At 47.0% G+C, this 16,518-nt stretch overlaps 1 protein-coding gene across 1 annotated transcript; it reads left to right on the plus strand.

Moving 5' to 3' along the window:
* Positions 1–443: 443 nt before the first annotated feature.
* Positions 444–3,615, plus strand: LOC147663343 (uncharacterized; the record flags this gene model as incomplete). Its single annotated transcript, XM_086950509.1, has 3 exons — positions 444–545; positions 1,298–1,423; positions 3,213–3,615. Coding segments are annotated over 3 exons (626 nt in total), but the record flags the coding sequence as incomplete, so codon positions are not given.
* Positions 3,616–16,518: the final 12,903 nt, after the last annotated feature.

A 16,518-nucleotide genomic window follows, 5' to 3' on the forward strand; every position in this document is an offset into this window, starting at 1 on the left:
TTAGCTGCTGCGTCACAAAAGTCACGCAAGAACGGCGCAAAAGAGCCGCAAGGGCTTAAATCTGCCCCTTCCTTTGTAACCCTGACAATAAGAAAAATAGTGGCGGTGGATTGATAGTTTGACTATTTAAATGACTGGTAATGTAGCAGGCAACTGTTAGTGTTGTCACTGATCTGACTGAAATCACAATGGAGTTTGTCTGTCACTTTGCGTCTTGCCTGCGGACTGCTGCCTGCCAGTCCTAGGTGAACGTTTCAGTACTTTGTTTAGTGAGTTACGTGACTTTCGAAGTCACAGGTCCGCAAATAAATAAAAAGTAACCATAATCAATATAATTTCGCGGAAATATTTTGTTATTGTTCTTTTGAAATGTTTGATTTGGTTGACATTGACAAGCAACAATCATCCATGTTTTCTGTTCTTTCTTTCATGTTGTACGTCAGCTCCCCCCAGGGGCGAGAGGAGGACACAGGAGCAGCAGGCGGCGGATGCTGTTCATCAACAGGGCCAGGATCGGGCAGGCGAGGGCTCCTCTGCTGGCCCCAGTAAGTTTTCATTTTAGACTAGTACCTATTTTTCCTAGCGTTCCTCATTTGAATTTTTTCAAAATTGTCTTTGCTCTTCTTGTAGACTGTATCTAAATTCTTATCCTGCCTCTACTATGACTCCCTGTGGTATTACTAGATTATTCTTATTAGTCTGTCTGTGTAGCTAACTAAGATTGCACGGTTGGCGAAACTCCCATGATTCTAGTCAGCAATAGCTCTATCAACTTAGTGCAGTCCTCTGGGATTGTCCATAATGTCTTTTGAAGTGTTCTATCTGGACTCATGCTTGCAAAAATTGCAAAACCTTTCGTTCAGTCACTCTAGTCTGGAGGACCAAAAAACACAGATTGTATTTAAATTTAAAAGCTTTATTAAAAGTAAACACATTTATTAAAATGAAGTCATAATAAAACTAAACGTTTAACTGATAATGGAAAAGTGCTTAGTGCTGACGATTAATTGAAGACATTTCTTGTGGTCGAGCCGAGCTCTCACCTGGTTTCAACTTGATCTTGTTGTTAGAAGTCCATCTTCTGTCTGTGTGGAGAAAAATGGTGCGTGTTAAAAAATCAGCCTTCATCAGTTGTGCCAAAAAGTGCAGCAAGACAACCTTCCCTGGAAAAAGGGACATTTTTTTTAACTTTAACGTAGAGTCACAAATTACATTGTTTTCACATGTCTTCATTCCTAGACCAAATACTAGTGACTAGTGAGTGCTTTATTCTAAGATTCTTAAATGTACTTTGTAGGTGGAACATCTGGTGGCGGGGCCAGTGTGGTGGTGGTGCTCGACACGGAGGCGGAGGGCAATTCATCATCAGGGGAGGAGGCGGCGGCGGCGGCTGTGAGAGTTGAGACGGTGGTGGCGGCCAGAGGTAAGCTCTTATATATTCCTTACTTATTGAGATTGAAGACTAGCTGGGAAGGCAAGAATATGAGATGCATGGCTGGGTGAATGATGAAGCAATGATGGGTGGAAGGACAACAGCCTGGGTGGGTGACACAGAAACTGTATGTGTCCATATACCTGGATCATGCTACTATCTGACTCTTAGATAGCATATGTGTATCTAGAGCAGGGGTACTCATAGTACGGCCCGCGGGCCGGTGGTGGCCCGGCAAGCCTTCCTTGGCGGTGCGCAGACCTTGCAGACAATCACTGCTCCCCCGGCCCCCACAGAGCAGAGGCTTTTTTGTATTTCACCTGTTAGCGCCCCTGCATCTCCACTCTGACAATCACTGCTCCCCCGGCCCCCACAGAGCAGAGTGGAGATGCAAGGCCACAAAGAGGTGAAATAGAACAAAGCCTCTGCTCTGTGGGGCCGGGCAAGCAGTGATTGTCAGGGTGGAGAAGCAGGGGCGCTAAAACAAACAAAGCCTCAATAATATGTTAATGGTCTTTTAAAGACCTGTTAAGTACTTTGGTGTTGTTGTCTGTGTGTGCGCGTTGAGGAAGCGGTCTCAACCCGGGCTGAAGGCTGACACAGATAGACACACACACAGTGAGATGACAGAGGGAGAGGGAGGGCAGGAGGGAGAGAGAGATGGAGGGAGGGCAGGAGGGACAGCAGGAGGGAGAGAGATGTATGTAAATGCTGGGTCTGGTGGCTCAGTGGATGAGGGCATCTGCTGCAGGGACCTGTGTGCAACCTCATGGTCACAAGTTATCGTTTTGCTTTAGCCCCGCCCCCTCTGACTCCGCCCCCACCAGTGCGGCCCTCGGCCACAAACTACACTGTAAATGTAGCCCCTGAGAGAAAGTTTGTGAGTACCCATGATCTAGAGAGAGTAGATGGTCAGTGGATGAACTAAGTGTAACTTTGAAGAGCATGTAACACTGCACCCGCACGTCCGTTCCAGTGTAGGAAAGGCAAGGAAAAGAACTTTTAATTTTGTCCAAATACTACCATAAGTAGTAGCAGTAGTTTGTATTGCAAGCACTGCATAGATCCGGTTATTATGGTGGCCACTCCCTACCTCTCTTAATAAGTTTAGTAGTACTCAGTCATTCATGTGTGGATGTATCACTGCCTGTCACTCAATAAAAAGCAAAGCACCTAAAGTCATCCCATATATAAGCAAAAACATCCCATGTGAAGTGATAGATAATCAGATTATTTATCTTCTTCAATTTTCCATTTCTAGTACTCATTTCCACTGTAGGGTGAAAGTTAAATTAATTAAGCAGTAGCCCTTGAGTTGTAACAGAGTATTCTCAGTGCCACCCGTAATAGAAAAGTAAGAGATTCACCACCTGCATGTACTGGACGGGTACAGTAACGCAACGGCAACGCAAGTCTAGGTCACTCCTCATGGCGTGCGTCTCTTTTTCTCGGGTGCAAGTTTACCGCGCTGGCATTATGCCGGCTTGCAGAAAATAACGTACCAATTTTCCAAAACAAGAGACAAGAAGAAGAATAAGACTGGTGTACTTTCATAGTCGACTCCAATGGAAGTCCACAGTGCTCATAGAATTTGTTCCTTAAACTCCCACTAATGTTAGAGCAAGGATGAAGAAGTGTGAGGTTAGATAGATACTGGCCTCAATAGTTATGTAATGCGCTTGCAAGTTGCTAGTTGTACTGCAGCACACATTTCTGCTGAATGATTGAGTTAATCTTAAAGAGCATTGGTTACAGACTATGTCTTTCTTTCTTCATATAGGTTCTCCTTCCAAACGAACAAGGAGGAAGGAGCTGGCTAGAGCGGCCCGGCAACGGAGAATCGAGGCCACTGTTGCGGAATATCGGCGGCTGGTGGCCCTGGAGGACGAGGAAAGTGTGCGGTCGACAACAACGACAACGTCGTCCTCCGTGGCCTCACCGGCTGCCACCGTGACCCAGCACAGTGGTCCACCGAGACTGAGCCGGGCTGCCAAAGGCAAACGCCACCGCCGAGCAGCAAGGCCAACAGCTGCTTCTCACAGGCCTTGCACCTGCAAGGCAGTGAAGGCACGCCTGCGCCGCACTACCCTGATGGTGTCCCGCCTTCAGCAGGAGCTCGCCTTGCTCCGCGAGGAGCATGATGCCCTGGCCCAAAAAGTTAACAGCATCCACCCATAGTGTCCCTTGCCCCTTTTTTAGAGACTTTTGGGGGGGTGGGAATTGGGAGTTGGGTTTTTGGGGACTTTTGAAGGACAATCGTTGGGGTTAGGGAGGGTCTTGCGGGAGATTATTTTGTTAGGGATATAAATATACTTTTTCAAACTTTATCTGAGCATACCTGTTTTTTACTGCTTGCCTGGTGGGTGGGGGTTTAACGTTGACTGTTTTCCTGAAAGTTTAGTTCCATTTTCTTCCTTTAAGTGTAAATGCCCAAATGTTTTCAACACTAAGTGCCTCTCACAGACTAAGTGAAGTGAATCCAAGAGTCCTAGGACTTTAGTAGTACTACCTTCAGGCTCTCGTCTCTCGTACTAATACTCCATTATACCCCCAAACCACCAAACGCTTATCTTACCTGTAATTTGTGTTTGAAAGTAGGGCTAGGCCCAGGGCTGGCTCCACGGGAAACACCGAATAACGTTGGCAATCTTGGTCGGATAAAATTTCCTCATAGCGGTGGTAGTAGTGGTGTGACACAGTGGCAGTTGCATGCCTATGAAAAAAAAGAAAATGAAATCTGGTTTGTCCTCCTGAGCAATTCAACGGTACAACTGAGAATATAGCAGGTGACAGAAGTACAGTAGAGCAGTGCCACATTGTAGCCTAACAAATGGTAAAGTATAACTACTAATTCGGTTGAAGTTCTTTCACATTAGCAATGGTTCTTTGTCAAGCAGAGTAAGAATATATCATCGACAACTGTGGAAAGAAAGAATGCGACAGTACAGGGCCTGTGTGGAATTATTGATAACTATATTCAACATAAGGTCTCTGTAGCCAGATACCCGAGAGCCTTGCTGGTCACTATAAATCCATTCACAACAACACTCAATGGGGTTGGTCTGGAAGGTGTCACGTTTACTCCCCGTGATCCAGTCGATGCAAATATGGTTCCACCTCCAAATGTCACCAACACCCAGAAGTGTAAACACAGGGTGTTCGAGGCATTAGGCGAGGGAGAAAAATAACAAACTAAAATAAAAAATGTGGGATGGGTAAAGGTAGGGTCAGCAGGGAAAGGATACCTGTAAGAGAAGACAAGACAGGCATCAGTGAAGTGATGTCCTAACATACAAGGGTACTCTCATATAGTCTCACTAAATAGTCTGCAAGTCTCCCGCCTACTCATGGGAAATGTAGTTTCATAGTACGGTAGGCGCTTAGGGGCTGCGTAACCTGACAGAAGGTATAGTAGATAGAAAAGGAGAAATTGCTTTTTTTCTAGGTGTCCCCTCACTCACCAGGGTTGCCCCTTGGTGACATGCTTCATCATTGGGGCCATCCCAGTCCTCTACGGCCTGGGGCGTGCTGCGACTTGCGAATTACGTAGGAGCACTTACAAATGACTATGTGTGGTGCAGATAGTGGAGTGGACTAAGTGATGTGTTAAGGGATCAATGTAGAAGCCGAGAGAGAGCAAAGAAATGCAGTCACAGTCAGAGAAAAAGGCAAGGGATACTGTATCTATGTGGTTGTAGTGGTCCTGTTGGAAGTGGTAAGTAAGTTGCCCGCAGAAAAAAAATCCTCCTATTAGCGGCACTCCTCCATTGCAGCCGACGCTTCGTCCACCGATGTTGGTCACCAGAAGACACCCTGTCCACTGCCTGCCTGATGCTGAATTGTGGCTCGCTACTGTGAAGCCTGACTCCATCCTTTTTTCCCCATTGCAGAGACTGAAACCCGGCCTGTAATTATTCAACGAAAAACAGGAAGTGATATAATATTACAACACCACTGATAAATAAATATAAGGTATGTAGGCTGTGGAGTGCAAAAAGTCACAATTTGTTTTTCCTAGTAGACAGACAGTACAATGTTTTTGAAAGTGCGTACTCTGAGTCACCTTTTGAAGGATAAGTAAGTATGGGCAAATTAATGTAGCGGATCTTGCCCCTCAAGCTAGGTGTACTGTAAACTGTGTTTTAGAACAAAAATAGATCTTCCTAGCAGTGCTCCCACCCAAAAAACGAGGCCTAGCAGAAAACTGGAGACAAAACTTACTTTGAAAGTAAAAGTAGGCCGAAGTACCCTAATTACCCATTACCCCCCGTGGATTGTATTCAAACCACTTGCAAGCAACCAAGCAAAAGTAGCCATAGCCAGCATCGCTCCAAGACTCGAAATCCCCCCCACTCAAACACATGCAATAGAAATACTGCTAACCCTAACGAACCCTAAGTTAAGAATAGTGGCAAAGGCTTTCTTTAACTATGCCAAATCCCCCCTTTCCCACCATGGATTTTCTTCAAATGACTTGCAACCAAAATTACACATTCTCACGAGTGCTCTAAGACCCCAGAACTCAGTTTGAAAAATCTAGAACACCCCGATACACATGCAATCCTGCTGCTAGGGCTAACCCTAACGAACCCTAAGTTACAAAAAGTGCCAAAACTAAAGGCTTTTCCGCGCGGATTTTGTCCCAACCACTTCTACCCGGTATTAGACCTTCCCAGGAATGCCCCAAGACCCGGCAACCCACCCGCCAAGAAGCATAACACCCCCAAACAGGCCAAAAGCAAAATCTCATACTTGCAATATTTCTGGGCCTTCGGTCCAAACGCGCTGCGTAGCTAGGCCATAAGTCGGGGTTGGCACGACGGATTTCCTGAAAAGCAAATGCAATCAAGATTAGAGTGTCCCAGCAGTGCTCCCAGACCACGAAACTCACCCACAAACACCAGGAAGCCCCCCAAACAGGCCCCCGAAAACGCTACATAGAGCAAAATGTCAGAAATAGCCCAAAAAAAAAATCGGCCTGGATTTTGTCCCAACCACTTCTACCCGGTATTAGACCTTCCCAGGAATGCCCCAAGACCCGGCAACCCACCCGCCAAGAAGCATAACACCCCCAAACAGGCCAAAAGCAAAATCTCATACTTGCAATATTTCTGGGCCTTCGGTCCAAACGCGCTGCGTAGCTAGGCCATAAGTCGGGGTTGGCACGACGGATTTCCTGAAAAGCAAATGCAATCAAGATTAGAGTGTCCCAGCAGTGCTCCCAGACCACGAAACTCACCCGCAAACAGACGGAACCCCCCCTAAGAGCACCTCAAAGGCAAGCAAGTCATCAAAAACACAAAAAAAATTCCGCCTGGGATTTGGTCCAAAACACTTTTATCCGGTATTAGAGCTTCCCAGCAATGGCCCCAGAGCCGTCAACCCAGGAGAAAACGAGTAGAAGACCCCCAAACAGCCAAAGAGCAAAAGTACAAAAATGGGGACTTAGTCACTTTTTCACAAATTTCCCAAATCACTCCGCGCGCGCTCTGCAGCTAGGCCCTAAGTCCCCTCAGCCACCATGGATTTGCTTCAAACCTCTTGCAAAGTAAAGTATATATAGCCAGCAGTGCTCCCACACCACGAAACTCACCCGCAAACACCAGGAAGCCCCCCAAACAGGCCCCCGAAAACGCTACATAGAGCAAAATGTCAGAAATAGCCCAAAAAAAAATCGGCCTGGATTTTGTCCCAACCACTTCTACCCGGTATTAGACCTTCCCAGGAATGCCCCAAGACCCGGCAACCCACCCGCCAAGAAGCATAACACCCCCAAACAGGCCAAAAGCAAAATCTCATACTTGCAATATTTCTGGGCCTTCGGTCCAAACGCGCTGCGTAGCTAGGCCATAAGTCGGGGTTGGCACGACGGATTTCCTGAAAAGCAAATGCAATCAAGATTAGAGTGTCCCAGCAGTGCTCCCAGACCACGAAACTCACCCGCAAACACCAGCAAGCCCCCCAAACAGGCCCCCGAAAACGCTACATAGAGCAAAATGTCTGAAATAGCCCAAAAAAAATCGGCCTGGATTTTGTCCCAACCACTTCTACCCGGTATTAGACCTTCCCAGGAATGCCCCAAGACCCGGCAACCCACCCGCCAAGAAGCATAACACCCCCAAACAGGCCAAAAGCAAAATCTCATACTTGCAATATTTCTGGGCCTTCGGTCCAAACGCGCTGCGTAGCTAGGCCATAAGTCGGGGTTGGCACGACGGATTTCCTGAAAAGCAAATGCAATCAAGATTAGAGTGTCCCAGCAGTGCTCCCAGACCACGAAACTCACCCGCAAACACCAGGAAGCCCCCCAAACAGGCCCCCGAAAACGCTACATAGAGCAAAATGTCTGAAATAGCCCAAAAAAAATCGGCCTGGATTTTGTCCCAACCACTTCTACCCGGTATTAGACCTTCCCAGGAATGCCCCAAGACCAGGCAACCCACCCGCCAAGAAGCATAACACCCCCAAACAGGCCAAAAGCAAAATCTCATACTTGCAATATTTCTGGGCCTTCGGTCCAAACGCGCTGCGTAGCTAGGCCATAAGTCGGGGTTGGCACGACGGATTTCCTGAAAAGCAAATGCAATCAAGATTAGAGTGTCCCAGCAATGCTCTCAGACCATGAAACTCACCCACAAACAGACGGAACCCCCCCTAAGAGCACCTCAAAGGCAAGCAAGTCATCAAAAACACAAAAAAATTTCCGCCTCGGATTTGGCACAAACCACTTTTAGTGCTTCCCAGCAATGGCCCCAGACCCGTCAACTCACCTGCAAAGAGGTAGAACAACACCTCCACAAGTGCTGAGTCTTTCTTCATTGGGCGTAAACCAGCCCTCTGCTTTGATGGAAATAGGAGTCTGGAGGAGGAGGATAGAGGAGCATGTTCTTCTGAACTTGTGAACCTGAGGAATGCAGACTGCGGCACCTTCAAATAAATTAGCAAACAAGTGAAGACAGTTCTGCTGATGGGCTTGTCTTTGTGATAATCTGATTAAAGTTTGAATTATATTAACTGTGCACAACAAAGAAAGACAGACACACAGGAATAAAAGTGAATAAGGATGAAAAAGAAAGTTATTGATTCGTTGTCTCATTTTCAGGGCTCGAAGTCGGAATCACGGTCCAGGAATAAGAATAAGGCTTCGTCATCATACTCTGCGAATTCAGCCCGGGTGAGGTCAGTGCCACCTGACAGAGTAGAAATTCCCTCATCTATGGTGCTGGCCACCTCCTCTTCATCCGGCACGCTCTCTCGTACTCTTATATCTGGTGGTATGAGGTGCTGATTCATCTTGATCATTGTTAACCTCTCCACATTTTTGGGCGAGAGGCGGCTCCGTTTGGGAGTTACAATCCCACCAGCCGCACTGAAAACCCGTTCAGAAGACACACTTGCGAGTGGGCAAGACAAGTAGTTTAAAGCCAGGTTGGTGAGCTGTGGCCACAATTCTTTTTTCCCATGCCAATACGCCAATGGGTCAGAATTAACATAGACCTCTGTGGAGTCATTCAGATAGTCCTTCACCATCGACTCAAGGTCCTCCTCCAAGGTTCCTCCACTTTGCGTAGCTCTTGCTGTGCCTCTGGCCTTTTGAGAACCAAACCCACGCAGAGCTAGCCAATCCTCTTCAGCCTCCAATGTTTCTGCTGTCTTTCGTGCAGATGATGCGGTTGCCGGTGTCTTTAACGGCTGAGAGGTCACTTGTGCCACAGCCACAGGTGCAGAAGTGGATTGTTTTGACTGGGGATGGCCTGCTGATGTACTGCCATTTCCTTCAATTTCCAGCCGTTCTGTTTCAAACTTCTTGGCTGACAAGGCTAGCCAACGTTTGTACTTTGTAACATCTTCATCAGCAAAAGGAAAGAATGCTCTGCCTGCCAGCGCCTTTTTGTAGCGTGGATCCAGAATAGTAGCACAAATGTAATGCTGTTCTGAGTGGATCTTTTGAAGACGTTCATCACCTTGTAGGAGCTCTAATAATTGCTCAGCCAGAAGCAAAGAAGAGTCTTTCTTTTTGTCATCTTTTCGAAACACAGAACACACCTCCTTCAGTTGGTCCTCCAGCATGTACAACAATGGGATAGCTTTTCCCAAATTAGAGTCCTCCTTGCTGACTGCACGCGTGAAGACCTCAAAAGGACGAAGCATGCGTGTTAGGCTTTCAACTATGTTCCATTGCGGCCCACCCATCCTCAGCTCCTCTATACCCTCTTTCAAGAAATATTGATCGAGTTGCGTATACTGCTCATACAGACGCTCAAGCATGTAGAAGGTTGAGTTCCAACGTGTTACCACCTCCTGGATGAGTGCTTTCACTGGCATTTGACATTGATATAGCATGCTCCTCAGCTGCTTGCGGGCCTTAAAAGAATGCCTGAAATGCTTGCAAATTTTTCGGCAGTTCTCCAATACACTGTACGCTGCACTGAGTTTATTACCCAAGAATTTTTGGACAACCAGGTTTATACAGTGCGCCAAACACGGCACTCTGAAATAGTAACCGTCCCTCATGGCCTTAACTATATTGGAGCCATTGTCCGTGGAAACATAACCAACCTTGCGTTTTAGTGGGGACAGACAGTTAAGGACCTTTGTGTTAAAGACATCCAAAATGTTTTCTGCTGTGTGACGTTTCTCCAAACCAAACATGGCTAGTGTTGCATGTTTCCGAGCACCTTTAAAAACAATGTTAGTGTCAACACCTGAGTTTAGCTTTGCTTTAGCCCCTGAAAAAGAGACCCAGTGTGCAGTGATGCACATGTAATCAGCGCCTGCGCCACTGGTCCACATGTCTGTTGTCAGATGTATAGTGTGAACAGCACTCTTCTGCAAAGCTGCCCCAATCGCCTTCAGAACATCTTCATGTAGTGCTGGAACCGCAACTCGGGCAAAATAGAACCGGCTAGGAACCTTCCATTTAGGGCAGAGCGCTGTCACTAATTCTAGAAAACCAACCCCTTCGACAAAAGAAAAAGGGAGAAGGTCCAGAGCTAGCATTTTAGCCAGCTTAGTGTTATACAGACGGGTCATTGGGTGGTTGCGTTCATATTGCGCTTCTGTAAACAACATCTTTTTAATGTTGCCCTGGACCAATGATTTACGGGATGATGATCTCTTCGACCCAGTTACGCTCGCTGATGAACTTTTCCGCATTGATGTCTCACTCTCTCCCACACTCTTAGTGTGGCTCCCATGGGGTGTGCTGCTGACATGGGAACTGGGTGTAAGTGAAGTGTTTGGATCGTCTTCTTCTACCTCCTCGTCATCAGCAGATGACAAATCAACGTTTTCATTACGTGCAATTCCGGCTTTCTTGACCGCCTCTAGGTGCGGAAACCATTGGACAGGGTGCCTTCTCTCAAGATGACCTCTCTGGCCTCCGGTACCATAGTTAGAACCAAGCTTACCACGACTAAATCGAAGCTTACAAAGGCTACAAATGGCTATGTTTTCCTTATTTGGGCAAACACTAAAGAAGTCCCAAACTGGAGACTTGAAATGTCTTCGGGGGCCGGAGGAGGCGGCGATACTGGTGGTGGTGGTCCTGCTGCTAATGACAGATGAAGTGGAGGATGTGGATTGCCGAACTTCAGTACGTTTTGCACTTTCACCACCACGAATTGAGGTCGAGGACGAGGTGGGTACCTTCTTGCGAAGAAATATGGAAGCGGTAGGTTTTGGTGTACTACTTAACTCCAAATCTAATGATTCCATTTCCATTGCCTCCTCGCCGACATCATCATCACGCTCAGCAGCTTCTCGGGATAGGGTCAAAATGTCTCTTTGCTGCATGCCCGGTGGGGCTGCAGTGACCTTTGTGATGACTGGCTCGTCGTCATCGTGAGAGGCTTCATCACCAGCAGTATCTGTCACTTCTTGTTGAGCCTCATCACACTCCATAGGTTTGAGTTTTTGGACGACCTTCCTTTTACGCTTAGGAGGTACCGGTGTCAGATCATGGTGTGCCTCTGCCTCACTGTCAGACCGCAGTTGTGGTTCCCAAGACAGATCACTTGCATCAGAACGAGGTGGGCTTGAAGAAGATGTAGACACCCCCCTTGATCTTTTCCTTGCTAGGGATGTGGAAGACAATGAATGATCATCAGGAGGAGTGGCTTCCAATGATACCTCAGCTTCAATGTCGATTTCCAAATGTGCCCCTACTTCGGAAGGAACAACTATTGTGGGCACTTGTGAACGTCCATGCACCTTTGCTTGCGCATCTCCTTTTGCTGCCTCTCCTTCCACATGTACTTGGGCGTGTACTTGCACATGGTGTTGTTGTTGCGGCTGTGGTTGTTCAACACTTGTCAGATGAGTTACAACAACCTGTGTTGATTCAGGGACATTGCTGCTACTTTCTTGCGATGAGCCAACATCACTGGTCGATGGTGATTGGAGAAGTACACTGACTGCCTCTGAAGCACTCAAGGGCTTTGACTTAAGTTGGCGTGGTGGTGGAGGCACTGAACCCAATGGAGCAGGGGTGCTGCTCTCAGGTTGGTCCCCAGCAGATCCTGCTGCTGCAGGCGTACTTTTTTTTTTGCTCCCAAAAAAAGTGGCGGGTGGCACACCAGCCTCCTTGGTAACTTGCTTCTTCTGCTCCTTACTAGCAACTTTCTTGCTAGAGGAGCTACGGAGAACTTTCTTTGGGGCCATCTTCTTCAGAGCAGGTCAGACAGCAGGCCGCAGTTGCACGAATTGTAGAGTTGTCTGAGGCCAGACGTGACGTCGCGTGACGTTATGCTGCACACACACACCGCTGCAGGACTTCTTCCTGGCACTGGTGGTTCTCTTGAGTCTTGTGCACCTAAAAAAAATGGAAGACAGAGGAACATCAGTTCAGTTGTAGAGCACAAAAAAATCGAAAAACACTGCAAAATCAGCACAATCCCAATCCATCCATGCCCTCCATAATGTTTAAATTCAAGACAACCCACAGAAAGACTAGGCCCATGCAAGACTCACTACCCCTGGGCATAAATAAAGGTTGAAAAGTAGGCAAAATGGTTGGAGGCCTAACAACAAAGCCTGCATTCAAAATGGCCACTTGCCTGCCAGCACATGGCCAGTGCCTGTAGCTGCACTCAAAATGGCCACCAGCCACATGGCATGTCCCTCCCCATGAACACCCCCAAAAATCGAAAAACACTGCAAAATCAGCACAATCCCATTCCATCCATGGCCTCCATGATGTTTAAATTCAAGACAGCCCACAGAAAGACTAGGCCCATGCTAGACTCAAATACCCCTGGTGAAAAGGCCACAAGTACAGGCCCAAAAATCGAAAAACACTGCAAAATCAGCACAATCCCATTCCATCCATGGCCTCTCCATGATGTTTAAATTCAAGACAGCCCACAGAAAGACTAGGCCCATGCTAGACTCAAATACCCCTGGTGAAAAGGCCACAAGTACAGGCCCAAAAATCGAAAAACACTGCAAAATCAGCACAATCCCATTCCATCCGTGGCCTCTCCATGATGTTTAAATTCAAGACAGCCCACAGAAAGACTAGGCCCATGCTAGACTCAAATACCCCTGGTGAAAAGGCCACAAGTACAGGCCCAAAAATCGAAAAACACTGCAAAATCATCACAATCCCATTCAATCCATGGCCTCCATGATGTTTAAATTCAAGACAACCCACAGAAATACTAGGCCCATGCAAGACTCACTACCCCTGGCATAAATAAAGGTTGAAAAGTAGGCAAAATGGTTGGAGGCCTAACAACAAAGCCTGCATTCAAAATGGCCACTTGCCTGCCAGCACATGGCCAGTGCCTGTAGCTGCACTCAAAATGGCCACCAGCCACATGGCATGTCCCTCCCCATGAACACCCCCAAAAATCGAAAAACACTGCAAAATCAGCACAATCCCATTCCATCCATGGCCTCCATGATGTTTAAATTCAAGACAGCCCACAGAAAGACTAGGCCCATGCTAGACTCAAATACCCCTGGTGAAAAGGCCACAAGTACAGGCCCAAAAATCGAAAAACACTGCAAAATCAGCACAATCCCATTCCATCCATGGCCTCTCCATGATGTTTAAATTCAAGACAGCCCACAGAAAGACTAGGCCCATGCTAGACTCAAATACCCCTGGTGAAAAGGCCACAAGTACAGGCCCAAAAATCGAAAAACACTGCAAAATCAGCACAATCCCATTCCATCCATGGCCTCTCCATGATGTTTAAATTCAAGACAGCCCACAGAAAGACTAGGCCCATGCTAGACTCAAATACCCCTGGTGAAAAGGCCACAAGTACAGGCCCAAAAATCGAAAAACACTGCAAAATCAGCACAATCCCATTCCATCCGTGGCCTCTCCATGATGTTTAAATTCAAGACAGCCCACAGAAAGACTAGGCCCATGCTAGACTCAAATACCCCTGGTGAAAAGGCCACAAGTACAGGCCCAAAAATCGAAAAACACTGCAAAATCATCACAATCCCATTCAATCCATGGCCTCCATGATGTTTAAATTCAAGACAACCCACAGAAATACTAGGCCCATGCAAGACTCACTACCCCTGGCATAAATAAAGGTTGAAAAGTAGGCAAAATGGTTGGAGGCCTAACAACAAAGCCTGCATTCAAAATGGCCACTTGCCTGCCAGCACATGGCCAGTGCCTGTAGCTGCACTCAAAATGGCCACCAGCCACATGGCATGTCCCTCCCCATGAACACCCCCAAAAATCGAAAAACACTGCAAAATCAGCACAATCCCATTCCATCCATGGCCTCCATGATGTTTAAATTCAAGACAGCCCACAGAAAGACTAGGCCCATGCTAGACTCAAATACCCCTGGTGAAAAGGCCACAAGTACAGGCCCAAAAATCGAAAAACACTGCAAAATCAGCACAATCCCATTCCATCCATGGCCTCTCCATGATGTTTAAATTCAAGACAGCCCACAGAAAGACTAGGCCCATGCTAGACTCAAATACCCCTGGTGAAAAGGCCACAAGTACAGGCCCAAAAATCGAAAAACACTGCAAAATCATCACAATCCCATTCAATCCATGGCCTCCATGATGTTTAAATTCAAGACAACCCACAGAAATACTAGGCCCATGCAAGACTCACTACCCCTGGCATAAATAAAGGTTGAAAAGTAGGCAAAATGGTTGGAGGCCTAACAACAAAGCCTGCATTCAAAATGGCCACTTGCCTGCCAGCACATGGCCAGTGCCTGTAGCTGCACTCAAAATGGCCACCAGCCACATGGCATGTCCCTCCCCATGAACACCCCCAAAAATCGAAAAACACTGCAAAATCAGCACAATCCCATTCCATCCATGGCCTCCATGATGTTTAAATTCAAGACAGCCCACAGAAAGACTAGGCCCATGCTAGACTCAAATACCCCTGGTGAAAAGGCCACAAGTACAGGCCCAAAAATCGAAAAACACTGCAAAATCAGCACAATCCCATTCCATCCATGGCCTCTCCATGATGTTTAAATTCAAGACAGCCCACAGAAAGACTAGGCCCATGCTAGACTCAAATACCCCTGGTGAAAAGGCCACAAGTACAGGCCCAAAAATCGAAAAACACTGCAAAATCAGCACAATCCCATTCCATCCGTGGCCTCTCCATGATGTTTAAATTCAAGACAGCCCACAGAAAGACTAGGCCCATGCTAGACTCAAATACCCCTGGTGAAAAGGCCACAAGTACAGGCCCAAAAATCGAAAAACACTGCAAAATCATCACAATCCCATTCAATCCATGGCCTCCATGATGTTTAAATTCAAGACAACCCACAGAAATACTAGGCCCATGCAAGACTCACTACCCCTGGCATAAATAAAGGTTGAAAAGTAGGCAAAATGGTTGGAGGCCTAACAACAAAGCCTGCATTCAAAATGGCCACTTGCCTGCCAGCACATGGCCAGTGCCTGTAGCTGCACTCAAAATGGCCACCAGCCACATGGCATGTCCCTCCCCATGAACACCCCCAAAAATCGAAAAACACTGCAAAATCAGCACAATCCCATTCCATCCATGGCCTCCATGATGTTTAAATTCAAGACAGCCCACAGAAAGACTAGGCCCATGCTAGACTCAAATACCCCTGGTCAAGGCCCCAACAACAGGTCAAAAATCGAAAAACACAAAATTTTACAAAAAAAAAAAATCGAAAAACACAGAAAAATCAGCACAATCCCAATTCATCTATGGCCTCCATGATGTTTAAGTTCAAGACAACCCACAGAAAGAATCAGTCCACCCACCACTGAGTACCCCTGGGAAAAGGCCCCAAAACAGCCCAAAAATCGAAAATCCCAAAATTTTAGTTGCAGCAACTGTAATGCCCCAAACAAACTTACTTGTAAAATTTCTAATCCAACAGTGATCCAAAGAAAGTCAAAAAGGCCTCAAATCCAAAGATCCAGCAGCATCCACAAAAGGTAATCCTTCCAGGTCCACATCCGAATGAAAAGTGACCAGGAGATGGACAAAGCACTGGGAGGAGCCTGCTGAACAGGAACAGGAAGTTGAAGACTATGGGGCACTTCCTTCCTCCCACCCCCCTGCCCCCCTCCCCAAAATGGACTCCTCGCTAAAAAAGTGCAGGCAAATGTCAAACTAAGGAGTTATTCACATAAAAATCATCATTTCTAGAAGGTTTATGCTGCTTGCTGGTGGATTTCTTGTGCAGAATTGCAAATTTATATTTTCGCGCGCCGCATCTCAAATCTCGCAATTGCGAAGTACCGCGAGACGTGATCTCGCCGTACTCGCGTTGACAAACTCTCGCTGGCAAGCCGCGATGACGTAATCGCGCTCGCCAATTCCCGCGGGATCACACAGCAAGATCCAAAATGGCGCAGCACTCGCAAACTATCGAAAAAAACAACTCGGCAAACGATGATAAACGCCGCGCGCCGCAAAAATTGTATCACCAACGCCGCGCGCCGCCAAAAAAATCCGCTGCGTGCGAATTTGCGGATTTTGCGGGAAATCCGCAAATCTCGCGGATTGCGGATTTCCCGAAAATCCGCAAAATCCGCGAGCGGAACGGATTTTCCGCCCACGCTTAATACTATCACTCCACATACTTTCAGTT

The sequence above is a fragment of the Lissotriton vulgaris genome, unplaced genomic scaffold, assembly GCF_964263255.1.
Source record: "Lissotriton vulgaris unplaced genomic scaffold, aLisVul1.2 SCAFFOLD_11664, whole genome shotgun sequence".
Classification (NCBI taxonomy): domain Eukaryota; kingdom Metazoa; phylum Chordata; class Amphibia; order Caudata; family Salamandridae; genus Lissotriton; species Lissotriton vulgaris.